A 27,603-nucleotide genomic window follows, 5' to 3' on the forward strand; every position below is an offset into this window, starting at 1 on the left:
CTCACAGCCACCAACCCCTGGGTCTAAGGCCATCCTGGCTCCCCTGCAGGAGCTCACCTGCAGCCCATCCTGGAGGAGTTATAGGGAGCGGTTATATGGAGTAATAGAAGGAGTTCTAGGGAGCATTTATATGGGATAATAGGAGGAGTTATAGGAAGCAGTTATTTGGGGTAATAGAAGGAGTTATAGGGAGCGGTTATATGGGTTAATGTGAGGAGATATAGGGAGGAGTTATATTGGGTAATAGGAGGAGTTATATGGAGCGGTTATATGGGTAATATAAGGAATTATAGGGAGCAGTTATATGGGGTAAAAGGAGGAGTTATAGGGAGCGGTTATATGGGTTAATGTGAGGAAATATAGGCAGGGGTTATATAGGGTAATAGTAGTTATAGGGAGTGGTTATATGGGGTAATGGGAGGAGTTATAGGGAGGTGCTATATTGGGTAATAGGAGGAGTTATAGGGAGTGGATATATGGGTTAATAGGAGGAGTTATTGGGAGCGGTTATATGGGTTAATGTGAGGAGATATAGGGAGCGGGTATATGGGTTAATGTGAGGAGATATAGGGAGGGGTTATATAGGGTAATAGGAGTTATAGGGAGCGGTTATATGGGGTAATAGGAGGAGGTATAGGGAGGGGTTATATGGGGTAATAGAAGGAGTTATAGGGAGGGGTTATATGTGGTAATAGGACGAGTTATAGTTAGGGGTTATATGGAGTAATATGAGGAGTTATAGGGACCGTTTATATGAGGTAATAGGAGGAGTTATATGGGTAATAGGAGGAGATATAGGGAGGGGTTATATGGAGTAATAGGAGTTATAGGGAAGAGGTTTATAGGGTATAGGCTGTGAAGAGCCACGTTACCATCTTTACCACATTTCCAAACATCTGCACTTAATTTGTTTGTGTTTGGGATATTGCTAAAATACGTCCCGTCCTCAAGGGGCAATCCATCAAATTCATACTCACGCGCTGATTATATCCCAAATACTGCAACATGCTGCTAGCTGGTGTAGCCCTCTTTCCCCCCCCCCGCCCCCCTAAGTGAGATTGGGGTGGGTAGGTGTATCTGACTACTTCTCAGTGTGGTGCTATACCTGTTGGCTCACAGGAGGGCTGAGCTTCCGCCACGGGGAACCTGGGGCATTTATACTAGGGGTACTCACTTCCAACGATGCAGCGCCTCCACCTGCGATGGCTCCCACCAGAGGGGGAGTGGTTCCTCGCAGGACAATCACAATAATCAATACTCACACAGATATATATATTAACTAGTGACTTTACTGAACATGCAAGACAACAGATCACGGCAACATCATCATAACCTGTGTCCCTCTCTAGAGGAGACACTTACTGCGTCGCGCAGGACGCTTCCCCAACACCAGGTGATCCCACCCAGTGTCCCGAGAATCCCCACCCAATGTCCCGCACTCTAGGAGAGGACGTGGGTGACTGCGCAGTCACTATTTATACTAAGGGCCCGTTGGTGCACTTGTGTGTTAGATAGTACCTGCCGAGCACTCCCGCGCTCGGATCTCCAACTGGCTTCACAAAGGATCCGTCGTGTGATGGTTCCGTCTGATCCTACACCGGACTCCTTACACGCGGACCGCCAGGGGCGATCCGAACCTGGAAACAGTCTCTGCGGACCCCAACTTGGGTCCGAACCTCTTAGCAGGAACCGCAGCGTCCGCTGTGTCCCTAACTAAGATACCCTATTGTGACAGGATCCCTAACATAGGACCTGTCCCTACAGCACTAAGTGGCACGCGCTATACTATAGGCCGTCCCTACAGCACAGCAACCTGTAATGACTTTGGGGAAAACTCCTAGGGGCCTACAGGGGTAATACCCTGCCCCACTTCCCTAAATCTCACTAACACTAGCAGCTACGCACTGCAACCTTCGGAACGCGTACAGCAACTTGCTGCACACTAGCACTATGCCTTCTTGTCAGGCCTCACAGCACTGCCAGCCGTGACCCTGACAAGACAGCACACACACACGCACTAAGGGCAGCGTCCCTATCTTGGGCCATCCCTCAGCACTTACCCACTAACCTGGTGGGGAGTTGGGGCCTTACTTGGGATGTGGGGGACCTTACTCGGTGCAGGAGCTGTACATGCTCTCTGCACCCTTCCTTCCCTCACAGCTCCCCACCTCCAACTGACGTTCTCAGCGCGCAAAAGTTATCTTATTCTTCCTCTAGAAATCCTTGGCCCTCATTGGCCACACGGAGGCACCTGATGTGCTTGCCCCTAAGCCTCATGGGAGTTGTGGTCCCGTCGAGGCTGCAAATACATTGGGGCCGCGTGCGCACCTTCCCTGCACCTGCGCAAACCCCTAATGTCCGCCGCAACCTCTCCTGAACAGTCCCTGCCCTCGAGCGACTTCCTAAGGGCTCTGGGGTTCTTTCTGCGCATGCGCGATCACTCTGGGGCTCTCCGGGCGCCTGACTATCCCTGCGCATGCGCGCGCTGTTGCGCAATGGCGGCGCCCTGTACCCCGAGCCGCCGGGACCTCGGCAACGCGTTCGCGGCCCTAACAACGGGCCGCTCGCGTCCCCGGCAACTGGCCGCATCAGGGAACAGCGCGCGACTCCCTGCTCCGGCCCCCACCCTTGGAAGTAGCCGTTGGGCCCGGCGCTGGCTCCGACGGCAACCGCGACCGCACTGCTCCAAGGGAGGGGGGTCTCAAGGAGCTGCGGGAGCTCCAGGCTACACTGGTCCACAAAGTAACTGGTATGTGGAGATGACTTTCTTTCATATGTGGCTATATAGGGTAAAAGGAGGAGTTATAGGGAGGGGTTATATAGAGTAATAGGAGTTATAGTGAGCGGTTATATGGGGTAATAGGAGGTATTATTGGAAGCATTATATGGGCAATAGGAGGAGTTATAGAGAGCGGTTATAGGGGCAATAGGAGGAGTGGTAGGAAGGGGTTATATGGGGTAATAGGAGGAGCTATAGGGAACGGTTATATGGGGTAATAGGAGGAGTTATTGGGAGAGGTTATATGGAGTAATAGGAGGAGTTATAGGGAACGGTTATATGGGGTAATAGGAGGAGATATAGGGAGAGGTTATATGGGGTAATAGGAGGAGATATAGGGAGTGGTTATATGGAGCAAATATGCGTTAAATGGATACAAATAGTCACAATGAATACTTCCATTTTATTTTACATTAAAATTCAATTTTATTTCACAATTTCAAATTGAACAGTACGAACGTCCCACTAATTTGGGCCCTAAAAGATCTGCATCTCCAACCATCTCCACCAGATATATTTAGAGACATCGCTGGCTTAAACCCTTCCCCCCACCCCCCGAAGACCTTCCCGATTGAATGTAGACCCTTCATGGGGAAGTTGAGAAGAAAGAAGACTCAGTTTTCACAGCAGGTGAACTTGACATCATTGAGGGCCGTGTCATCCCCTTTTCCTTGGTACTCCTCCACCCTGGTGCTGATGCCACAGATCCCTATTTTGCAGATTTGGCTCCACCTTCCGGATGAACCCCACCAGAGCAAAGGTTGCACTAGTATCGTTTCGTCTGAGCACATAAATACGATGTTGTTGGCGGCAGTGTCGTCACCGTCCCCCTGAGGTGGACTTACTACCAAGTTGAAAGCGATGAGGCTGCCGTTGGGACACCGCACAGGGGAGGTCCATGAGCCCCACCTGAGAGAGAAGAAGGAGGATGTGGTTAGTGGTGAAGAGGAAACTTCCTAGGTGCTCTTGCAGAGGAGACCTGACCTGTAGGACGGGCACAGGATTTTAGGGGAGATCTGACCAATTATCTATACAGTGGCATCGCCCCTGTCCTACGTCCTTCAGGGTAGTAAAGGGGATCTCTAATAGGGTGAGAGGAAAGGGGATTTTTAATCTGTAAAGTGGTATCACACCCTCCCTTAATCTCCTGGTGATACACATCTCTATATATTCGAATACCTTGCTATCCTCCCAGCTGCCTTAATTTCCCTCCCTATACACCCCAACATTTTGCTGCCCTTGGAACTCCCTTATACACCCCTCTTTATACACCCCAAAATCCTGTCATCGTAATATATGCTTGGCAAACTCTGCACATGTGAAGAAGAGACCTGTGAGGTTTGGCGAGCTCTGTACATGTGAAGAAGAGACCTGGGAATTTGGAAAGCTCTGTACATGTGAAGAAGAGACCTGTGAGGTTAGGAAAGCTCTGTACATGTGAAGAAGAGACCTGTGAGGTTTGGCGAGCTCTGTACATGTGAAGAAGAGACCTGTGAGTTTAGGAAAGCTATGTACATGTGAAGAAGAGACCTGGGAGGTTAGGAAAGCTCTGTACATATGAAGAAGAGACCTGTATGGGTGTGCATGTCCTGTGAATGACTTACGCTCCTTCAGTAGACTGGATTGAATATTCCCCATTGTTGTTGCTGCTAAAACAGAGCAGCCGGATCCCGTTCAGAGACGTATCATCACCAAACCACTGGAATTCTTCCAACTGTATCAGGAAGATCAGTTACAATGTATCCATCTCATATATAACTACTCATAACCCCTCAATCCAATAAACACGTCCCTGTCATTAGGTCACTTTGCTCATACGTGGGACTGACCCTTTAACCCATTAAACACATCCCGGTCATTAGGTCACTTTGCTCCTAGGTGGGACTGAACTTTTAACCCATTAAACACGTCCCTGTCATTAGGTCACTTTGCTCCTACGTGGGAATGACCCTTTAACCCATTAAACAAGTCACTGTCATTAGGTCACTTTGTACCTAAGTGGGACTGACCCTCTAACCAATTAAACACGTCCCTGTCATTAGGTCACTTTGCCCCTAAGTGGGACTGACCCTCTAACCCATTAAACACGTCCCTGTAATTAGGTCACTTTGCTCCTACGTGGGACTGAACCTTTAACCCATTAAACACGTTCCTGTCATTAGGTCACTTTTCTCCTACGTGGGACTGACCCTTTAACCCATTAAAAACGTCCCTGTCATTAGGTCACTTTGCCCCTACGTGGGACAGACCCTTTAAGCCATTAAACACGTCCCTGTCATTAGGTCACTTTGCCCCTACATGAGACTGACTCTTTAACCCATTAATCCCTGTTATTAGGTTACTTTGCCCCTACGTGGGACTGACCCTTTAACCCATTAAACACGTCCCTTTCATTAGGTCACTTTGCTCCTAGGTGGGACTGACCCTCTAACCCTTTAAACACGTCCTGTCATTAGGTCACTTTGCCCCTACGTGGGACTGACCCTTTAACCCATTAAACACATCCCTGTCATTATGTCACTTTGCCCCTACATGGGACTGACCCTTTAACCCATTAATCCCTGTTATTAGGTCACTTTGCCCCTACGTGGGACTGACCCTTTAACCCATTAATCCCTGTTATTATGTCACTTTGCCCCTACGTGGGACTGACCCTTTAACCCATTAAACACGTCCCTTTCATTAGGTCACTTTGCTCCTAGGTGGGACTGACCCTCTAACCCTTTAAACACGTCCCTGTCATTAGGTCACTTTGCCCCTACGTGGGACTGACCCTTTAACCCATTAAACACGTCCCTGTCATTAGGTCACTTTGCTCCTAGGTGGGACTGACCCTTTAACCCATTAAACACGTCCCTGTTTTTAGGTCACTTTGCCCCTACGTGGGACTGACCCTTTAACCCATTAATCCCTGTTATTAGGTCACTTTGCCCCTACGTGGGACTGACCCTTTAACCCATTAATCCCTGTTATTAGGTCACTTTGCCCCTACGTGGGACTGACCCTTTAACCCATTAAACACATCCCGGTCAATAGGTCACTTTGCTCCTAGGTGGGACTGACCCTTTAACCCATTAAACACGTCCCTGTCATTAGGTCACTTTGCTCCTAGGTGGGACTTACCCTTTAACCCATTAAACACGTCCCTGTCATTAGGTCACTTTGCCCCTACATGGGACTGACCCTTTAACCCATTAATCCCTGTTATTAGGTCACTTTGCCCCTACGTGGGACTGACCCTTTAACCCATTAAACACATCCCGGTAATTAGGTCACTTTGCTCCTAGGTGGGACTGACCCTTTAACCCATTGAAGACGTCCCTGTCATTAGGTCACTTTGCTCCTACGTGGGACTGACCCTTTAACCCATTAAAAAAGTCCCTGTCATTAGGTCACTTTGTACATAAGTGGGACTGACCCACTAACCAATTAAACACGTCCCTGTCATTAGGTCACTTTGCCCCTAAGTGGGACTGACCCTCTAACCCATTAAACACGTCCCTGTCATTAGGTCACTTTGCTCCTACGTGGGACTGAACCTTTAACCCATTAAACACGTCCCTGTCAGTAGGTCACTTTGCTCCTACGTGGGACTGACCCTTTAACCCATTAAACACGTCCTTGTCATTAGGTCACTTTGCCCCTACGTGGGACTGACCCTTTAACCCATTAAACACGTCCCTGTCATTAGGTCACTTTGCTCCTACGTGGGACTGACCCTTTAACCCATTAAACACGTCCCTGTCATTAGGTCACTTTGCTCCTAGGTGGGACTGACCCTTTAACCCATTAAACACGTCCCGGTCATTAGGTCACTTTGCCCCTACATGAGACTGACTCTTTAACCCATTAATCCCTGTTATTAGGTTACTTTGCCCCTACGTGGGACTGACCCTTTAACCCATTAAACACGTCCCTTTCATTAGGTCACTTTGCTCCTAGGTGGGACTGACCCTCTAACCCTTTAAACACGTCCCTGTCATTAGGTCACTTTGCCCCTACGTGGGACTGACCCTTTAACCCATTAAACACGTCCCTGTCATTAGGTCACTTTGCTCCTAGGTGGGATTGACCCTTTAACCCATTAAACACGTCCCTGTCATTAGGTCACTTTGCCCCTACATGGGACTGACCCTTAACCCATTAATCCCTGTTATTAGGTCACTTTGCCCCGAAGTGGGACTGACCCTTTAACCCATTAATCCCTGTTATTAGGTCACTTTGCCCCTACGTGGGACTGACCCTTTAACCCATTAAACACGTCCCTTTCATTAGGTCACTTTGCTCCTAGGTGGGACTGACCCTCTAACCCTTTAAACACGTCCCTGTCATTAGGTCACTTTGCCCCTACATGGGACTGACCCTTTAACCCATTAATCCTTGTTATTAGGTCACTTTGCCCCTACGTGGGACTGACCCTTTAACCCATTAATCCCTGTTATTAGGTCACTTTGCCCCTACGTGGGACTGACCCTTTAACCCATTAAACACATCCCGGTCAATAGGTCACTTTGCTCCTAGGTGGGACTGACCCTTTAACCCATTAAACACGTCCCTGTCATTAGGTCACTTTGCTCCTAGGTGGGACTGACCCTTTAACCCATTAAACACGTCCCTGTCATTAGGTCACTTTGCCCCTACATGGGACTGACACTTTAACCCATTAATCCCTGTTATTAGGTCACTTTGCCCCTACGTGGGACTGACCCTTTAACCCATTAAACACATCCCGGTCATTAGGTCACTTTGCTCCTAGGTGGGACTGACCCTTTAACCCATTGAACACGTCCCTGTCATTAGGTCACTTTGCTCCTACGTGGGACTGACCCTTTAACCCATTAAAAAAGTCCCTGTCATTAGGTCACTTTGTACATAAGTGGGACTGACCCTCTAACCAATTAAACACGTCCCTGTCATTAGGTCACTTTGCCCCTAAGTGGGACTGACCCTCTAACCCATTAAACACGTCCCTGTCATTAGGTCACTTTGCTCCTACGTGGGACTGAACCTTTAACCCATTAAACACGTCCCTGTCATTAGGTCACTTTGCTCCTAGGTGGGACTGACCCTTTAACCCATTAAACACGTCCCTGTCATTAGGTCACTTTGCCCCTACATGGGACTGGCCCTTTAACCCATTAATCCCTGTTATTAGGTCACTTTGCCCCTACGTGGGACTGACCCTTTAACCCATTAAACACGTCCCTGTCACTAGGTCACTTTGCCCCTACGTGGTACTGACCCTTTAACCCATTAAACACGTCACTGACCTGACCATATAATTTACCTATGTTGCTTCTGAGATTAATCCTAATTGTGGGATATTAGAACGAGGGGGCACTTTATGGGGTTACAGGTAACACTTCTCATTAGGGAACAGACCTAAATGGGGTAAGAATGCAGTAGTGGGGGCAGAAAGGAATTATGGGGCAATTCTTAGACTGCTTTGATTTCTGACTCAGGGACCCGCATCTTCCCGATTTACAGGCCCTGTTATGGGGCATCGGATGTCAATAATTGAGATATTGGCCCCCCATATCTGGGCCAGAAACTCGGACCAACTGGGGGATCTTATAGTGAGGTTTGGGATTTAGGGGATAATGGGAAAGCAAAGGGGATTCCTAATAGGGGGAGTAAGGGGATTTCTAATAGGGGGAGTAAGGGGATTCTAATTTGGGAGTAAGGGAGATTCTAATAGGGGGAGTAATGGAATTCTAATAGGGGAGTAAGGGGATTCTAATAGGGAGAGTAAGGGGGATTCTAATAGGGGGAGTAAAAGGAATTCTAATAGGGGGAGTAAGGGGGATTCTAATAGGGGAGTAAGGGGGATTCTATTAGGGGGAGTAAGGGGGATATCTCATAGGGGGAGTAAGGGGGATATCTAATAGGAGAGTGAGGGGGATTCTAATAGGGGAGTAAGGGTGATTCTAATAGGGGGAGTAAGGGGGATATCTAATAGGGGGAGTAAGGGGGATATCTAATAGGGGAGTAAGGGGGATATCTAATAGGGGGAGTAAGGAGGATATCTAATAGGGGAGTTAGGGGGATATCTAATAAAGGGAGTAAGGAGGATATCTAATAGGGGGAGTAAGGGGGATATCTAATAGGGGAAGTATAAAGGGGATATAACGTGGGAGACTAAAGAGGATTTTTTATAGGGTAGAATAAGTGGGATGATTAATAGAGGGAATAATTTGGGGTTATGATAGGGGAGGATAAGTGAGATGTCTAATAGGGGGGAGAGATAAAGGATTTCTATCAGGGGGATAGTACGGGGGGAGGGGGGGGATTATCTAAATAGGTAAAACAATGGCCATTACTGATAGTTAGAGTAAAAGGATTTATATTAGGGAATGTAAGGCGATTTCGAAGCCCTGCTTCTCAAAATGAGAAAAGGATTTGTACAAGACCTCGAAAAAGTACTAAGAGACATTAGGGCGGATATTAGCAAATTGAGCGCACGAACAGACGCAGTGGAGGCGCAAATCACAACAATTGCAGACACACACTCCAGCTTAGAGGATGACTTAACGAGAATGGGACACGAGATTGCCGCGCTGAAAAACACAATAGAAGACCACGAAAATAGAGACCGCAGGCAGAATCTGCGATAAAGGGGAATACCTGAGGCGGTCCCGCCGGAATCTCTGCCGTCCTACCTTAAGAAGATCTTCCTAAAGCTGGTCCCCGACCTCACTGAGCATGAGCTCCTGCTCGATAGGGCTCACAGAGCCCTTGGCCCCAAATCGCCAGACCCTAACCGCCCAAGAGACATAATAATGAAGTTCCACACGTACACAGCGAACGAGAAGATCTCTGCAGCGGCGAGAAGGGAAGGGAGCGTTAAAATGGAGGACTGTACAATTCAAATATTTAATGACCTATCCAGGTCAACAGTCCTGAAGAGGCAAGGGATGAAGCCTCTCACAACCCTTCTCAGGGACCACGGAATCCCCTACCGCTGGGGCTTCCCCTTTAAACTCATTGTACCGAGGAACGGGCGATTCTACACCATCACCGACCCTGAAGAAATCAAAGAATTCCTCAAAGGGATTGGCGTCCCCACCCGGAGTGATGAGGAGAGATAGAGAAGCCCCCCCAGAACAACGCGAGTGGATCCGGCTGAAACACCGAGAGCATCAGAAAGAATCGCAAGCCAAAAAACCCAGTGAACAACAAGGCCGGCGAATCAAGACCGAGACAACTGATCACCACACCCCAGCAAAACCTCCCCCCCCCCCAAACCGAACTCTCGCCCCGCTCAGACTACCTCCCTCGTGCAACACCCCATTAACTGACCTCAAAACAAAAGCTCCATGAAATTCCCCCCCCCTAGAACCCAAGTTCCCCCTCCCTCCACCCCCCCGTCCCTACCCCCCCCCCCAAGTCTCCCCCCATTCCCCCTCCCCCTTCTTCCCCTCACCCCCCATTGCCCTCGCCCCCCTCCATCCTCCTCACCTCTACTGCCACGGGTCGAGCCGCAATGTTCCCCAGCACAGTCCGACAGAGAACAGTCTGCAAGAGCCGACCAACCCTGCCACCGATGAAACAACGCGTTGGATCTGCCCGCTGACTGGACCATCCCGAGAGGCACCAAAGACTGAAACCTCCTACGCCACCAGCTCCGAGGATCTCGCACCGTGAACAGGATTACAAAACCTGCAACTGCAAAACGGCGAAACAACTCCGAAAGGAGGCGACCACCTCCTATTTTTTCCCCCTCCAGCCAATACTTCCTTGAGGGAAGGGACCTCGACACCAGGACACCCGCACTGGCAGGGACGCTGCCCCCCCCCCCCCCGTCCCCATTTGGACAACGGAATGCCCCCCCCCCCTGGCTACAATCTCCAAAGGACAGGTTGTATGAAAGCATCCACCTCACCCTACCTCTCCCCCCCCCCCACCACCACTACCCCAGCCATCCCTTAAGGCATAGAAGATGTACCCCTAATCCTCCCCACCCCCTCCCCGACACAGCTGGTGTCCCCGATATGTTGAAGACGCTCTAATCCAAGGCAAGACTCAATAATCCCCTTGTGGGACTGTGAACTGCCAGGCATAGACATCTGCAAATAATGTAATGTGCACATACAAATGCCTCCATATATACCTGCCTCCCCTCTCCCCCCCCCCCCCCCTCCCTGACTAAATAGAATGAAAAAGTATGCTAATGATCAATAACGGACGGCAAAGGCCCACAACAATTCAAAATGTGTATAATGAATAAGAACAGCAAGGGTTAACAAGTGTCGTGTAACTGTTGGCACAACATCGCAAATCAGCCCAAACACTTGCTTATAACTTGTGAATTATGGCTGTGTTTTGAAAGAGATGCAACTCAACTACCCCCTCCCTCCCCCCCCCCCCCCCCCATCCCCCTGGTTCCCCCAGACTGGCTAAATATAAAGAGAATTGGTTCCCTTAAAGCTAATGGTGAATTCCCATAACATGCAAAAGGGGTATTGTGGACGGACGTTCACAGAGGTACACACTTTGAGTCTTTATAATGTGAAATTATAATAAGGCTTTATTTTGCCTTTTCCTTTTTATCAGGAAAACATCCAAACACAGGGGGGGGGGGGGGAACAAAGCTTCCATTCACTTGGGAGTATTTCTAGTGAAAACACTGCAATCAATTCACATCTCCCCAGTCAAGCATTTCTTCCCAGCCCCAAACATAGCATGAAAATAAGCAGATATAAACAGTCTCTTAAGAATAAAAGTCTTATCTGGTTGTAAGCTTCTCTCTCCTGGATCCGCACCCATGCGTGCATAGAAAATATTAGCATCCAGGTTTTAGAAGTCTTATTTGGTCCTTGTGGTTTGGAGGGAAAAATCTTCACTGTCCCTGCTTCAGCTCCCTTCAGGGTTGGTCAGCATACAGGTTTAGAAGTTTTTCCCTGGGTCTTGAAATCAGGTCTGCTGTGCAGAGTTCAAGACTGGTCAGCTCTCAGTCAGAGCTACAGAGTTCTCCCTTCCTGTTTCACAAGACAGGTTTTCTAAGCCATCTAATCAGGCAGGTGTTTTAAGGTTAATTAACTAAGAGCAGTTAACCACCACACTGCTGGATTAGAGGCACATTACCTGAATAGGGATAAGTCCCCTGTTACATACCTCACCTGTTTGTGGGAAGCTCGGGCTTGCCACGGCTAAAGCCCATCCTTCCACTCTCATTCTAGATATCTCTGTGACTTGAATGAGAGTGGATGGAGGAGGAGAACCCTCAGTCCTGCTGGGATTGCAGCCCTTTCTCCAGTTTAACTTTGTCTCCTCCCGAAGGTGCTTGAGATCAGCACTCCTCAGTCGCTCGAGGAGGACTTTTCCCAAGTAAAGTCTTTTTATCTCGTGCGCGGACATGAGATTTCTGTTGCATCGGGCACTCCTCTTTTTGTAGACAAAGTGTATGGCAACAGTTGTAGGGCCGTTAGGACTAGCCCTTAGAGTTTTCTGCTCTTTAAGCGGTCTTTCTGCAGTTTCTCCACACCACGGAGTTGCCAGTTCAGCTTCTTTGGGACCGAGTTGCACTTCCACCTCCTTTTCCAGAGAATGTCCTATTTTTTCAGATTCCTCAGCTAAGGACTCTTCTGGTTTTGATTCTGCACTCCTACCTCTGTTTGTTGCCTGTTGGGCAGCTGTAGGTTTGGCTAGTGCTTTCTTAGGTGGCTCAAACTTCGTAATTTTGTTTTGAAGTTGCATGGAGTCCCCAACTCTCACTGTACCCTTGTCCTTGCGGGCATAAGTTACTGTGGGATACTGGTGCTTGGGCAGAGCCAATACCTTTTTCCGTATTGGAGGAATCTGTATCAGAGTCTCCTTCATATTCTGGAGCTCTGTAATTTTTGTCGTCAAGGTTGCCGCTGCGTCTGTTTTCTCCTTGGTGTACTGACCCAAGGGAATGGAACAGTCTCTCTGTCTCTCCAGCTCTTGCTCCAGTTTCTGAGCCTTCTCACGCTCCCTCTCATACAGAGTCACCTGGTATCGAAGCTCCGCTTCCAACGATGCTCTGAAGACATGCAGCGTGGCCTTTAGCTCCTCATACTGCTCTGTGGGGACGTACTGGGTATTCAGACGTTCCTGCAGCGCTTGTACCTCTTTAGCAGCCTGCAGCTTTTCTTCCGGCAGCGTTTGCTGCTTCTCCTCAGCATACTGGAGGTGTGTACGCAGACCTTGCAGTTGGTTCTGCAGTCGGTGCTCTGCGTCAAACTTTTCCTTGACTTCTTCTGTTAACTGAAAATGTTCTTCTTTCAGTTTTAAGTTTTCTCTTTTTAATCTTGAATTTTCTCCTTTTTCAGTCTCTGTATTCTTCAGGGCTTCTTTGCAGTCCTCCTTCCATTTATACACATCTGTTTTGGGAATGACCATCTCCTGGCGGGAGACTTCCTTCTCTAGGTTTAGGGTCTGAAGCTCCTTCTGAGAGACTTTAAGATCTGTATCAAGATTACCAATAGTTTCTTTAGCAATGTCCAGCTCCTCAGTGAGACTGTGTAGTTCCTTTCTGGAAACTTCCAGGTCTGTGCCGCAGCTGTTGGTCTCATGATGTGAGGCATCCAGTGCTCTGCGGAGTGTCTAAACCTCTTTCTGAGATACGTCCACTTCTATCCGGACACTGTTGACCTCCTGTTGTGAGGCATTCAACTCTATGCGCAGAGTGTGAACCTCTTGCTGGAAGACTGTCATCTGCTTCAGTGCCTCCTCATACTTCCGCTTTAGCGTAGCCTCCATTTTATCAGATTGGCTCTGCTTTTCATCCATGGCGGAAATAGAAGCCTTTGCAGTATCTAGCTCAGTCTTGAGATCCTCCAATTCGGTCTTGGCCGCAGAGTAAATTGCGAGCACAGTCTTCTGTAGCTCAGCATTATTATTTTTTTCCCTTTCCAATTCTTCACAGAGCAGATCACAGTCATGTCTGGCAATTTTCAGGGCGTCTTTAGGGCTGGTCAAGGGATCGTCACTCATTGGTTCTGGCTCCACTTCCCTGGGATGGTTGGTTGAGGGTTCCTCACTGTTGGCACCGGACAGACACTTCTTTGGGGTACACGACTTCTGCCTTGGGCCCTCTGGATATTCGGTTAACCGTGGGACGAATTCTCCATTTTCTCTAGGCTGCAGGGCAACTCGGTCCCCCTTTTCCTCCACAGGATCTGTGGACGTGTCTGTTACTTCCACGGTAAGTGAAGAACCGCTTTTCTTTTTCCGCCTTTTTGATTTGGATGACACCGTCCCTTCAGGGTTACTGGGGTCTCCATCTTCATTTTAAGTTTTAGCAGCATCACTGGATCCACCCGGCTTCTCTTGCAGCTGCTTTAGCTGACAGAAATATTCGGTGATCTGCTGCTCCCACTCTGTCTCCTGCTGATCATATTCGTCATCAAAGGGAGCGGTCTTTTCTGTTCTTGCCGAGTTCAGGCACCCCCACCATTCTTGGGGTGTTTTGTGGGTGTGACTCGGTTCAGGTTCCCTGTAAAAGATGTCTTCCTCTTTATTGGACTGGAAGGGCCACTCTTCCGTGGGGTAGGGTTCATTACAGGAACGCTGCATCTTGTCCTCCATTTTTAGGCTATCAGGTGTAATTTTCTTCCTGACCTCAGGAGGCGCTATTGCAGCTGTTGCCACTGCATTTGCTAGAACCCCCAATTGTGGTAGTCCTACAGGTGGGCATATCCTGCGTGTAGAGGTCGCAGGTCTCACAGGCATCTCCGTAGACTTTTCTTTCTTGGGTAAAAAAAATTTTCAATATCAGCAGTACTGTGCATGCATTTTCTTTTATCAGGTATACAAGATTGTGCAGTTGCTAGGTTAAAAATAAAATCTATTTGCTATACACCATTTATTTGCTCGGTGCAATTCCTCCGCTTCAGCAACAGAATTTGGTTTTCTGCTTGAGTTCAGTAATTTTCAGTTTCATCTTTGGGTATTATGGCATTCACACGTCACACTTTGGGTGTCTGTTTTGCTCCCAAGATATATATAGGCATACTTTTTTACTTGCAGAAAAAAAACATTCTTGGCAGTGGACTCAACACTCAGCAATTGGCTTTGAAAAACCTTTTCTTTATAGGGCAATTTTACACTCAGCACTTGTTTGCTAAAAATTCCCCTGCTTCAGCACAGTCTTGTATCAATTTTCACACTTTTCTGCATATACTCCATTCACAGCTGGTAGTCCTATGCGGTGTGGCAACCTTTATTTGCAAAATCAGTACCCCTCGTGGGTCACCATCTGTTTTCACTGCTTCAGCTAAACTTTTCAAAATAACAAACACCTATCCCCTTTAAGGGCTGACTCACTTCTTGAACCCTGACTATGGCTGGAAGGCAAAACCCCTATTTCAATGACCGTATTACGCTTTGTGATAGGCAAATAATGTTTTAGCTGCTTCAGCAGTCTCTCTCCTCTTGGGATTGGGCAAAAGAGTCCATCTGTGTTTTTGTAAGTTTCAATGCAGTGGTGTGTCCCTTTAATTCTGGTCTGTATGGAGGTTTTTTTTAAGTTTCTCAGATTTGTTTGGAGGCCAAAAAGCATAACAAAAAAATTTCACTTAAAAACTCCGGTCCTTTTTAACTACAAAGACACCTCTTATCCCACTTCTGACACCATATGTGGACGGACGTTCACAGAGGTACACACTTTGAGTCTTTATAATGTGAAATTATAATAAGGCTTTATTTTGCCTTTTCCTTTTTATCAGGAAAACATCCAAACACAGGGGGGGGGGGGGGGAACAAAGCTTCCATTCACTTGGGAGTATTTCTAGTGAAAACACTGCAATCAATTCACATCTCCCCAGTCAAGCATTTCTTTCCAGCCCCAAACATAGCATGAAAATAAGCAGATATAAACAGTCTCTTAAGAATAAAAGTCTTATCTGGTTGTAAGCTTCTCTGCTCTCCTGGATCCGCACCCATGCGTGCATAGAAAATATTAGCATCCAGGTTTTAGAAGTCTTATTTGGTCCTTGTGGTTTGGAGGGAAAAATCTTCACTGTCCCTGCTTCAGCTCCCTTCAGGGTTGGTCAGCATACAGGTTTAGAAGTTTTTCCCTGGGTCTTGAAATCAGGTCTGCTGTGCAGAGCTCAAGACTGGTCAGCTCCAAGGGTCAGCTCTCAGTCAGAGCTACAGAGTTCTCACTTCCTGTTTCACAAGACAGGTTTTCTAAGCCATCTAATCAGGCAGGTGTTTTAAGGTTAATTAACTAAGAGCAGTTAACCACCACACTGCTGGATTAGAGGCACATTACCTGAATAGGGATAAGTCCCCTGTTACAGGTATACTAAAAGAATGCACAACGGGAATCTCCCACTGTTGAAAACATGTCTATCTAAACGTCATGGAACAGGAATACCCCTGTCTCCACTTTTGTTTTAACCCCCTTTTATTGCAGACCTGTTTGTCAGCTTATTAGAACAAGCTGCATGTGTTAGATTCTGCTCACAAACACAGTGCCAGTTCCCCTCTTCCCAGCAGTTTGTTGCATTAAAGATGCTACATTTTTGATACATGTTGCAGCTTCCCCAGGCACTCCTGTGAGTTGCCATGGCAGCCCCAGCCTTTCTCTCAAATGGGTTAGCCTGCTGTCTCCCCCTCTGTTCTGCCCACAGATGGTCTGTCCCCAGACTATTTTACCACCCAGCATACACTGCTTTTTCCTTTCCACCATTTTTCCTGGACTTGTGAGTACCTCTCTGTAATCCCTGTAATGGTGATGAAGAAGTATCTTTTCACCTCCCTTGAATACTGAGCACACACAGAGACACCTACACCTCTACACAAGAGACTGTACCTTATCCTGTTTTCCCTCAATAAAACTAAGAAAAGAAACAAATCTTGTCGTGCTTAGAAAAGATGGCGAGTTGGCACTATCTGAGCTAAATCATACTACACGTGATCCTCTGGCTTCCAGAATAGTGAAAAGATATCTGTGCCTTACAGACACTTACAGGAGCTGCTACTCCAGACTCCATGACTACACAGAGCAGCCTCTGCAACTGCACACAGTCTGCAGCTTTCACAGACAACCAGTAGCTCAAACTGCACAGCAGCCTTGCAACAAAAGTGCTTCTCTCACAATTCCTAACTGCCTTTTTCTCTGTCTGAGTCCACCCGCTGCTCAGCCCCACAGTGAGGAGCCACCTTCCGACCTACCCCTGCGCACGTTCCCACGGCCAGCGCCATCAAGGGCCATGCCATCGGACACCCGCCAGGACACGCGTCAGAGCCAACGGACACCTGTAAGTACAGCTACCCCAACACTGCACGCTGCAGGACACCGCTCGGCATCATCTGAGACAGACGCCCATCGCTGACAAGGTAAAAGACTGCACGCCACACACACTGGCAAAAGGCCTACACACACCTACAGCATGGCAGAACTCGGTTGTCTACCCCCCATTCTCAATTTTCTTGAGCTTCATTCGCGAAGCAGCAAAGACAAGGAACGACCCCAGCTTCATCTTAGGGGCGCAAACCACATCCAGCGCCAGCCACCCGAGGAACGAAAGGTCAACAGCAAGGTACAAGGACTCCAGAACACCCATCTCGGTCCACAGGACGGACGTGCCCCCTACGACCCACGCGAGTCCCAGCCAGACGGCCAACAGGGACAAAAAACCAAGGGACCTTAACAAAGAATGCCCTATCCACAAAAAGCCGCATCCACTTAACAAGTGCTTCGGATTCAGGATGAAACCCATAGAGGAGCGAAAGAACCTACTCAGGGAATGGGGAGCCTGTTTCAAATGTTGTGCTTCCACAACTCATTTATTCAAGGACTGCAAAGAAGCTATGAAATGCACAGAGTGCGATAGTGACAGGCACATAGCCGCTTTACACCCAGAGGCTATGAAGCCCAAAGCAAGCAAAGCCCCTAACCCTCCGACAAAGCAGGGTGGGGAGGAAGAAGTGGGAGACACACCCCCCACGACGTCGGTAGTGTCCAAATGCACAGAGGTATGTGGAGAAGGAAAAGACGGTAGATCTTGCTCTAAAATATGTCTGGTAGCAGTGCACCCAGAGGGACAACCCCAAAGAGCCAAAAGGATGTATGCAATCATCGACGACCAGAGCAACCGATCGCTGGTCAGGTCAGAATTCTTCGATATGTTCAACATACAAGACAGTACTTCTCCTTACACTCTCAGAACGTGCGCAGGGCGAATGGAGACTACAGGGAGAAGAGTGAATGGCTACACCATATGCTCAATAGACGGCAAAGTGAGCATGCCTCTTCCCACACTCATCGAGTGCAACCACATGGCGGAAGATAGGAGTGAGATCCCCACACCAGACGTGGCGTGACACCATCCCCATCTAAAAGCCATTGGCGATCATATCCCACCATTAGACGAAGACGCCCAGATCCTGCTGCTACTTGGCAAAGACATCATGAGAGCACACAAGATCCGCGAACAGCGAAATGGGGACCACAACGGCCCAAGCGCTCAAAGGCTCGATCTAGGATGGGTGGTAGTGGGAGAAGTATGCATAGACAGGATACGAGGATCCGACAACGTAGGTTCCCTACGAACGAACTTGTTGGAGAACGGTCGTATATATCCCACTTCAAACCTTGTCCGAACCACTTTCAGGTCCACGAGAAGCTCGAGACAAAAAGAAACTATGGAGACGTGCCTGTGGCAGGAAAACACTCCAACGACCTAGGGAGTACAGTGTTCCAGACAATAAAGGACGACGACAAACAGGCGCCATCAATGGAAGACAAAGAATTCTTGAGGTTAATGGATAAGGAGCTCTTCAAGGACGAATTAGGCAGTTGGGTGGCCCCACTACCTTTCCGCTCGCCAAGAAGACGCCTCCCAAACAACAGAGACCACGCCATGTCTAGGCTCGCTTCACTCCGCCATAACCTACAAAGGAAACCGGAGACCAAGGAACACTTCGTGGCCTTCATGCAAGAAATATTCCACAGTGGCCATGCAGAGTCGGCGCCCCCGCTGAAAGAAGGCGAAGAATGCTGGTACCTCCCGTCGTTTGGCGTCTACCACCCCCAAAAACCTGGCCAAATTCGAGTGGTATTCGACTCCAGTGCTCAGCATCAGGGAGTCTCCCTAAACGATGTTCTCCTCACCGGGCCGGATCTGACAAACAGTCTTCTGGGAGTGCTGATCCGCTTCCGCAAGGAACCTATCGCCGTAACCGCAGACATCCAACAGATGTTCCACTGCTTCCTTGTGCGAGAAGACAACCGTAATTACCTAAGATTCCTGTGGTTCCAAGATGACGACATAGATAATGAAATCACAGAGTACCGCATGAAAGTACATGTCTTCGGGAACAGCCCATCACCTGCGCTGGCTGCCTACGGCCTCAGAAGAATGGCCAAAGACGGGGAAGCAGAGTTCGGGAGAGACGCCAGGAGCTTCGTCGAAAGAGACTTCTACGTGGACGACGTGTTAAAATCAGTACCCACCGAAGAAGAAGCCATAGATCTACTCAAGAGGACACAAAAGATGTTAGCCAAGGCCAACCTAAGATTGCACAAAATAGCTTCCAACAGTGCCACAGTGATGAAGGCGTTCCACGCAGATGATCAAGCAAACGATCTAAAGAATTTGGATCTGGGAACCGATACGCCTCCCATACAGCGGAGCCTGGGGATAAGCTGGAATCTTAAAACAGACACCTTTACATTCCAGGTAGCCATAGAAGAAAAACCCTTCACACGTCGCGGAGTCCTGTCCACCGTTAACAGTCTCTACGACCCGCTAGGATTCGTGGCTCCTGTCACTATACAAGGGAAGTCTCTCCTCAGAGAAATGTCCTTCGAAAAACAGGAATGGGACACCCCACTACCTCCAGAAAACCGGAGAGAGTGGGAAACGTGGAAGCACTCCTTGAAGGCCCTCGAGCAACTTCAAATCCCACGCCCCTATTCACCTATATCTCTCACCGCCGCACACTGCAAAGAGCTTTGCGTGTTCTCAGATGCCTCCACCAAAGCTATAGCGGCGGTGGCCTACCTAAGAACCACGGACGTGGATGGAAGTTGCCACATCAGGTTCATCCTTGGCAAAGCTAAGCTGGCGCCACAACCCGACCATACTATACCCAGACTCGAGAATGAGATGGACAGCAAACCAGATGCCGTCAAACTCTACACAGATAGCAAGTTCCCAACAGTTTGTTGCATTAAAGATGCTACATTTTTGATACATGTTGTAGCTTCCCCAGGCACTCCTGTGAGTTTCCATGGCAGCCCCAGCCTTTCTCTCAAATGGGTTAGCCTGCTGTCTCCCCCTCTGTTCTGCCCACAGATGGTCTGTCCCCAGATTATTTTACCACCCAGCATACACTGCTTTTTCCTTTCCACCATTTTTCCTGGACTTGTGAGTACCTCTCTGTAATCCCTGTAATGGTGATGAAGAAGTATCTTTTCACCTCCCTTGAATACTGAGCACACACAGAGACACCTACACCTCTACACAAGAGACTGTACCTTATCCTGTTTTCCCTCAATAAAACTAAGAATGAAACAGATCTTGTCGTGCTTAGGAAAGAGGGCGAGTTGGCACTATCTGAGCTAAGTCATACTACACGTGACCCTCTGGCTTCCAGAATACTAAAAATGCATCATATCAACCCATATACTGCTGTGACTTGACTAATGATACTGCATAGAGAACAGTCGCTAACCCCCAAGACCCCTCCCCCCCCTTCTTCTCCCACTTCCCCCCCCCCCCTCTTCCTCCCCAGCTCTCCTGACTGACAAGCTAGAAAGGGAACTGCTCTCTTTAAGGTTATCTGTGAAAACCCTCAGCTTCACAGGAAGAATACTAAGATAACATGTGATTGGAATTTCCCTCTGTCATGAACCAGCTTGTCTAAAATGATAACCTAACAATCTGTATAATGTGGGGCCACGAACAATGGCGGTGTATAGGGAAAAGACTTATACTCCCAAGCTCCCGCCCTCCCCCCCCTCCCCCCGAACTCTCCCCATCAAAAGGACCCACGAAACAGGTGGCGAATTCACCAACCCCCCTCCCAGTAATAAGCACACCAACCCCCGTCTTGGGATAAAAACGGGGCCCAGGCTTTGTACACCTGGAAACACCCCCCCCCCATAATGTCAACAATTAAAATCACGTCCCTCAATGTAAAGGGTCTTAACTCAACTAAAAAACGTAGGTTAGCGCTCCAAGAACTCAAAAAACTCCAGAGCGACATTATCTGCTTACAAGAGACCCATTTCAACACTAATGATCCACCAAACACATTCAAACAGACCTTTCCCCAGGCCTTTTACGCCTCCTCCCCAGTTAAAAGAAGAGGAGTAGCCATCTTAATAAAGAATAGTGTCACATTTGCCCTTACCAATATAACCCGAGACCCAGAGGGGAGGTATCTGCACTTACAAGGTTCTCTATCTGGAAACCCTATCTCCATAATAAACATATATGCACCAAACGAAAACCCGGTACAATTTATTCAGGATCTCCTGGACTCCCTGGATCAGCCCGCACTGGCCTCATTACTTATAGTCAGGGACTTCAACATGGTCCTATCACCGGAGCAGGACAGAACCTCCTTGCCGTCCACCCAGCACACAGCTCAGGCCCAGCAAAAAGCGACAAGATTTAGAGAGATCTTTAAGATTTTCTCCCTTACGGATATTTGTAGGGCTCAGCACATAGGCCAGAGGGACTATACGTTCTTCTCGGCCCCACATCAATCTTACTCGCGGATCAACTATTTCATAGGTTCCACAAATGTCCTCCAGGCGGCCTCCCATTCCAATATAGGGCCGATAACGTGGTCTGACCATGCCCCGATAGATTTGACCCTATCCCTTCCGTTTGTGAAGAACACCTCTTATAATTGGAAACTCAACGATTCGCTACTAAACGACCTCCAAACTGTAGATACGATTCGGCACAAACTAGCTATATTCTTTAAACTGAACAAAGGGTCAGTTTCCTCAGCGTCTACACTGTGGGAAGCCCACAAAGCACAAATCAGAGGCGACCTAATATCTTTGGCATCGTATAAAAAGAAAATCAAATTAAAAACGCAAAAGGCGCTAACTGAGAAAATAATAAATCTGGAACAACAACATAAAAAGTCCCCTTCCAAGAAACTACTCAGGATACTTGATAAGACAAGGACCGAGCTAAAATTGTCCCAATTGGAAGAGGTGGAAAGAAAGCTTAAATGGTCCAACCAGAAGTTTTATGATAAAGGCAATAAGGCCGATAAACTTCTGGCATCAAAACTTCGGGGCATAAAAACAAGGGCCCAAATTACCAAAATCCATACTAAAGGAGGCCACACCACCTATATTGAAAAGGAAATTGCCCAAGAATTTGCAAAATATTGCACGGAATTCTACAACCTCCACCCCCCTAACCAAGATCCAACAGATGTAGACTTTATCTCGCAATTTCTGGCGAAATGTAAACTACCTTCTCTCATGGATGAGGAACTCAAAGCCCTAAATGGTAAAATCACCCAGGAGGAACTGGCGCAAGCCATAAGCACCCTTAAGATAGCCAAGACCCCTGGTCCAGACGGCTTCTCAAACGCCTATTATAAAAAATTTAAAGTGCCGCTATCCCCCTTTCTACTTGATATGTTTAACTCCTTCCTTGAAGGAGCCCCGATCCCAGGCACAATTTCAGCGGCCAACCTAGCCATCATTCACAAGGAAGGAAGGGACCCGCTACAATGCGGTAACTACAGACCAATCTCCCTGCTTAATACAGACCTAAAACTCTTTAGCAAGATCCTAGCAAACCGGTTAAACCCTATTCTCCCCCGACTAATTCATATAGACCAAGTGGGATTTGTGTCAGGAAGACAGGCCTCTGACAACACCCGCAAAATTATTAATATCATCGACCACGTGCATCTCAATAAACTCCAAGCTATGATCCTAAGTCTAGACGCTGAGAAGGCATTTGATCGTATCAAATGGACCTTCCTAGATAAAACTCTGATCAAATTCGGCTTCTCAGGCCCATTCTTAGAGGGGATTCGAGCACTTTACCAGAATCCCACAGCATACTTGAAACTACCAGGAGGACAATCCAGTACGATCCATATTAGAAATGGAACCAGACAGGGTTGCCCCCTATCCCCTTTGCTCTTCGCAATTTCAATTGAACCCCTGGCAGCCCAAGTTAGAGCAGACCCGAATATCTCAGGTATATCCATAGCGGACACAAATTACAAAATATCCCTTTTCGCGGACGACGTCATTCTGACCCTAACTAACCCACATATCTCCCTTCCCAACCTACACAAACTACTAGATCAATTTAGTCAGTCCTCGGACTATAAGATAAACAGGGACAAGTCAGAGGCCCTGAATATATCTCTCCCTGAAAATGCATGGAAACTCCTCCAATCAAACTACAAATATAGATGGAACTCGTCCCATATAAAATACCTAGGGATAAAAATTACTAAAATGTATTCCATGCTATATAAAACTAACTATCCCCCCCTACTTAGTCAAATTAAAAGAGACCTTGAGACTTGGAATACATACCAGATCTCCTGGTTCGGCAGAATCGTCTCCGCCAAAATGAATATTCTTCCCCGCCTGTTATACTACTTCCAAACTCTCCCAATCCCAATACCACTAGCCGAGTTGAGAAACATACAAAAGCAGATAATGCAGTTTATATGGAAGCAGAGAAAACCCAGAGTCCCGAGGTCGGTGCTTACGGCAGCAAAGACGAGAGGCGGACTGGGAGTACCAGATGTGGTCAGATATTATCACGCGGCCCAGCTCAGACAGGCAGTGGTTTGGAATAACCCCCCCGAACACAGCCTGCTGGTTGGAAATGGAAGCTAACTATGTATCCCCTGTCCCTCTCCCAGTAATGTTATGGTCCCCAGAATATAAAGAAAAACTTCCCCAGAAACTTGAACTGGGAGCAATGAAATGCACGTGGTCTATTTGGTCCAAAAACAGAGGGAAATATGGCCTAACTTCAGCCCCCTCCCAACTCACCCCCATACTTGGGAACCCTGAATTCCCTCCGGGGTGCGCCCAAGCCCAAATCGGTCTATTTCAAGACCTTCATATTAACACGGTAGCGGATCTGCTAGAGAATAACGAAGCTCTGTCCTTCCAGGAGCTCAAAAACAAACTAACGGCCCCAAATTTCCCAATTTTTGCATTCTTACAGGTAATACATTTCCTCAGAGCTCTATACCAGTCCTCAAAATCCCCCCCCCCTAACCAAATTTGAGTCCCTCTGCCAAGTGAGAGAATACCAAAAAGGACTAATCACATCAATTTACAGTATAATCGAAAACTCCCTTCCCTCGCCCACACATGCTTATATGCAAAAATGCTGTATAGACCTGGGCATATCATTAGAACTCGAAGACTGGGAGGACATCTGGGAGGCAGCCCCCAAAACCTCAATTTGCTCGGTAACAAAAGAAAACATATATAAAATACTATTTCACTGGTACCTGACCCCGAGTAGATTGAGCCAGATCTTCCCCGGCGCTTCGGACATGTGCTGGAGAGGATGTGGACAAAAGGGAGACATGGCCCACATTTGGTGGACATGTCCTGAGATCCAGAAATTCTGGACCAGAGTCAAGAGATTGCTGGACGAGACCCTGGGCCTAGAGGTCCCGCTGGACACTCTGACATACGTGCTGGGCAGTCCAATAGAAGACATCCCAACCCCCGCGACCAGGCTGATGTCTGCTATACTCACAGCAGCAAGATGCTCAGTGGCAGCATCCTGGAAACAGGTGAAAGCACCCTCAAGAAGGGCAGTAATAAATAGAATAAACGTAATTATGAATATGGAAAAATTAACAGCAATGCTCAAACAGAAAATGCCACAATTTTACAATACCTGGGAGCCCTGGATAAGTTCCGGAACTCCCCCCCCCCCCCCCCCAGATTAGGCCCCGCAAAAAGGAATAACTCCCTGTCAAAATAATCAACCAGAGTGGGAAGAGTCTGCCCGTTCTCCCCACCCCTAACACTGAAGACGAGAGAGGAGTATCCCTGCACTGCCCTCCCCACCACCCCCTCCCCCCTGCCCCCTCCCTCTTTCCCCAGTTTAACCCCCCCCTCCATCTTATGTCGTTCCCAACTGTCCTCCCTATCCTGAGTCTCCCCCTTCCCGCCTTTTCTTATTACTAAGTGAGAAAACGTTTTATTGAGACTGTTAATGCGTTCTACAATCAACTTTTACTATTCCAAAAATGTTAAGTACTATATCGATTCTAACCCCTGTATGTACCAACTTCTATCTGTCTCCAATAAAAGGGAAAAAAAAGTTAAAAAAAAAAAAAAAACACTTACTGTATCACTGCTTTGTGCACAGCCCCCATGGTGTCTAATATGGACAATGAAAGGGGGTTATCTAATACGAGGGGAGGGAGTATCGGCTACTTCTAAATACAGAGAGTAAAAAGTATAAATCACAGTTATAAAGGAGATTTTTGCCGTAATTAGCTGGCCTCTGAAGTAGTCCTGGCATAAGTTAAAATATTTGACTGCGCCTGCAAAGTTAGATTGTAAGTTCTGCGGGGCAATTTATACATTGTGCCATCAAAATTCCATACTGTATTGTATTGTATGTCTTTATTTATATAGCGCCATTAATGTACATAGCGCTTCACAGTAGTAATACGTGTGGTAATCAAATAAATAACAGATAATATAAATAACAGATCATGGGAATAAGTGCTTTAGCCATAAAAGTAACATTTCGGAAGAGGTTTCCCTGCTCCGAGGAGCTTACACTCTAATTGGTAGGTAGGGAGAACGTACAGAGACAGTAGGAGGGAGTTCTGGTAAGTGCGTCTGCAGGGGCCAAGCTTTATGTATCGTGTTCAGAATATCCACAGTGCTATTCATATGCTTCTTTAAGCAAGTGTGTCTTAAGGTGGGTCTTAAAGGTGGATAGAGAGGGTGCTAGTCGGGTACTGAGGGGAAGGGCATTCCAGAGGTGTGGGGCAGTCATATACAGAAGCACATACATTGCCATGCAAGAAATCATATTATTATTACTGTATATATTTATCTCACCTTGACAGAGAATCCTCTGGCACGGGAACCGACGGGACACATTTCAACTGGCCCCCAGTCACCCAATTTACCTCCGTTGGAGACACTGATGACATTTTTAGAGTTCCCTTGTCCTACTGAGAAGAGAGAGAGGAGGAGGAGGGATGAGACAACCTGGAACATCATGGTGGGTTCTTGAGAAACTCAACTGGAGATGTCAAGAGATGTCAACGGTGAGAAAAACTTCGGCAATGTAATAATCGGGAATCAGGTTTGCAGTTCAAATCAGCAATCTTTATTTCTTCAATCAGCTCAGCGATTCAGCAAGGATACAACATACAAAATACTTCTATTCAAGGTGGCGAGTATCTGAGAAGGCAGTGGCGTATCCTGCGACAGCTACATTTTATACCATTGAATCGAAGAGATATACATCACTGTCTCAGCCAACTAAATAACCTACTTGTTTACATACTTGTTTTTCTGTTGTTACCATCAAGTACCTTATCTCAGGAACATTAGGAACTTACAAAAACAAGTCTTATCACTAAAATGGGCATCATACAACTTGGTTTCAAGTTGCCCCTGATACCAATAACATTGCATTCTATTAGTTTCACACTGACCACAAGATTCCTTAAAACATCTTAACCTATTGAGTGCTGAATACATATCTACTATATATTTTTGAAAGCATTGTATGTATGTATGTATGTATGTATGTTTCCCTGGTGTGTTCCCTGTCCCTAGCGGCAATCTCATTGGTCCCTTGCCCCGCCCGCCCCCGCCTTTCATTGGCCTCACACACTCACACCACCCCCTTGGCCCGCCCCCTCACACACTAACACCACCCCCTCACACACTGACACCACCCCCTTTGCCCGCCCCCCACACCTCTCATTGGCCTGACACACTCACACCACTGTTTCAAGGCCCCCTTGGCCCGCCCCCGCACACCTCACCACTGCCTCACTCTCCCAGCCCTCACTGAGCTTTGGGAACGCACCTAACTCTCACTGCTCTGGGAGACGATGCTTCACAGCTCTCATCTCTGAACGCACTTAAACCCTCACCGGCTGCTACCACCAAAAGGAATCAGGTACAGACTCTCTATATATATTGTGTAAGCACCTGAAAACCGCAGGACACAACACAACTCACCTTCAGCCTCATGCGACACACTGCTTCACCGGAAAGATAAAGCCTTCCTGTCGGCACCAAATTAATTCATATACCTTGCAACACAACACTCCAAAAACACTCCGGTGCCATACAAACCAATGCCCCTCCGGTCCCGGCTTCCCCCTGTCACCGTGTGACAGCCCACGGGACGTAAGATGGGAGGGGGGATGCCCCTCCGGTCCCGGCTTCCCCCTGTCACCGTGTGACAGCCCGCGGGACAGGAGATGGGAGGGGAGACGCCCCTCCGGTCCCGGCTTCCCCCTGTCACCGTGTGACAGCCCGCGGGACAGGAGATGGGAGGGGGGATGCCCCTCCGGGCCCGGCTCCCCCCTGTCACTGCGTGACAGGCCGCGGGACAGGAGATGGGAGGGGGGATGCCCCTCCGGTCCCGGCTTCCCCCTGTCACCGCGTGACAGCCCGCGGGACAGGATATGGGAGGGGGGATGCCCCTCCGCTCCCGGCTCCCCCCTGTCACCGCGTGACAGGCCGCGGGACAGGAGATGGGAGGGGGGATGCCCCTCTGGTCCCGGCTTCCCCCTGTCACCGCGTGACAGCCCGCGGGACAGGAGATGGGAGGGGGATGCCCCTCCGGTCTCCACTTCCCCTTCTCCCCACCGTTGTCCCCGCTGCCTGCGCA

General features: G+C 48.1%; 1 protein-coding gene across 1 annotated transcript in view; it reads right to left on the reverse strand.

Moving 5' to 3' along the window:
- LOC142471189 (uncharacterized) overlaps positions 1 to 26,150 on the reverse strand; it is a 60,693-nt gene extending 34,543 nt beyond the window's left edge. The window contains exons 1-3 of the mRNA XM_075577977.1: positions 25,806 to 26,150; positions 4,384 to 4,493; positions 3,396 to 3,688 (exon numbers count right to left, since the gene is read on the reverse strand). Coding sequence (XP_075434092.1) covers positions 3,396 to 3,688; positions 4,384 to 4,493; positions 25,806 to 25,970 — 568 coding nt within the window. The 5' untranslated portion in view covers positions 25,971 to 26,150. The remainder of the gene's footprint in view (positions 1 to 3,395; positions 3,689 to 4,383; positions 4,494 to 25,805) is intronic.
- Between the last annotated feature and the right edge of the window lie 1,453 nt (positions 26,151 to 27,603).

Source organism: Ascaphus truei, chromosome 20 (assembly GCF_040206685.1).
Source record: "Ascaphus truei isolate aAscTru1 chromosome 20, aAscTru1.hap1, whole genome shotgun sequence".
In the NCBI taxonomy this organism is placed as follows: domain Eukaryota; kingdom Metazoa; phylum Chordata; class Amphibia; order Anura; family Ascaphidae; genus Ascaphus; species Ascaphus truei.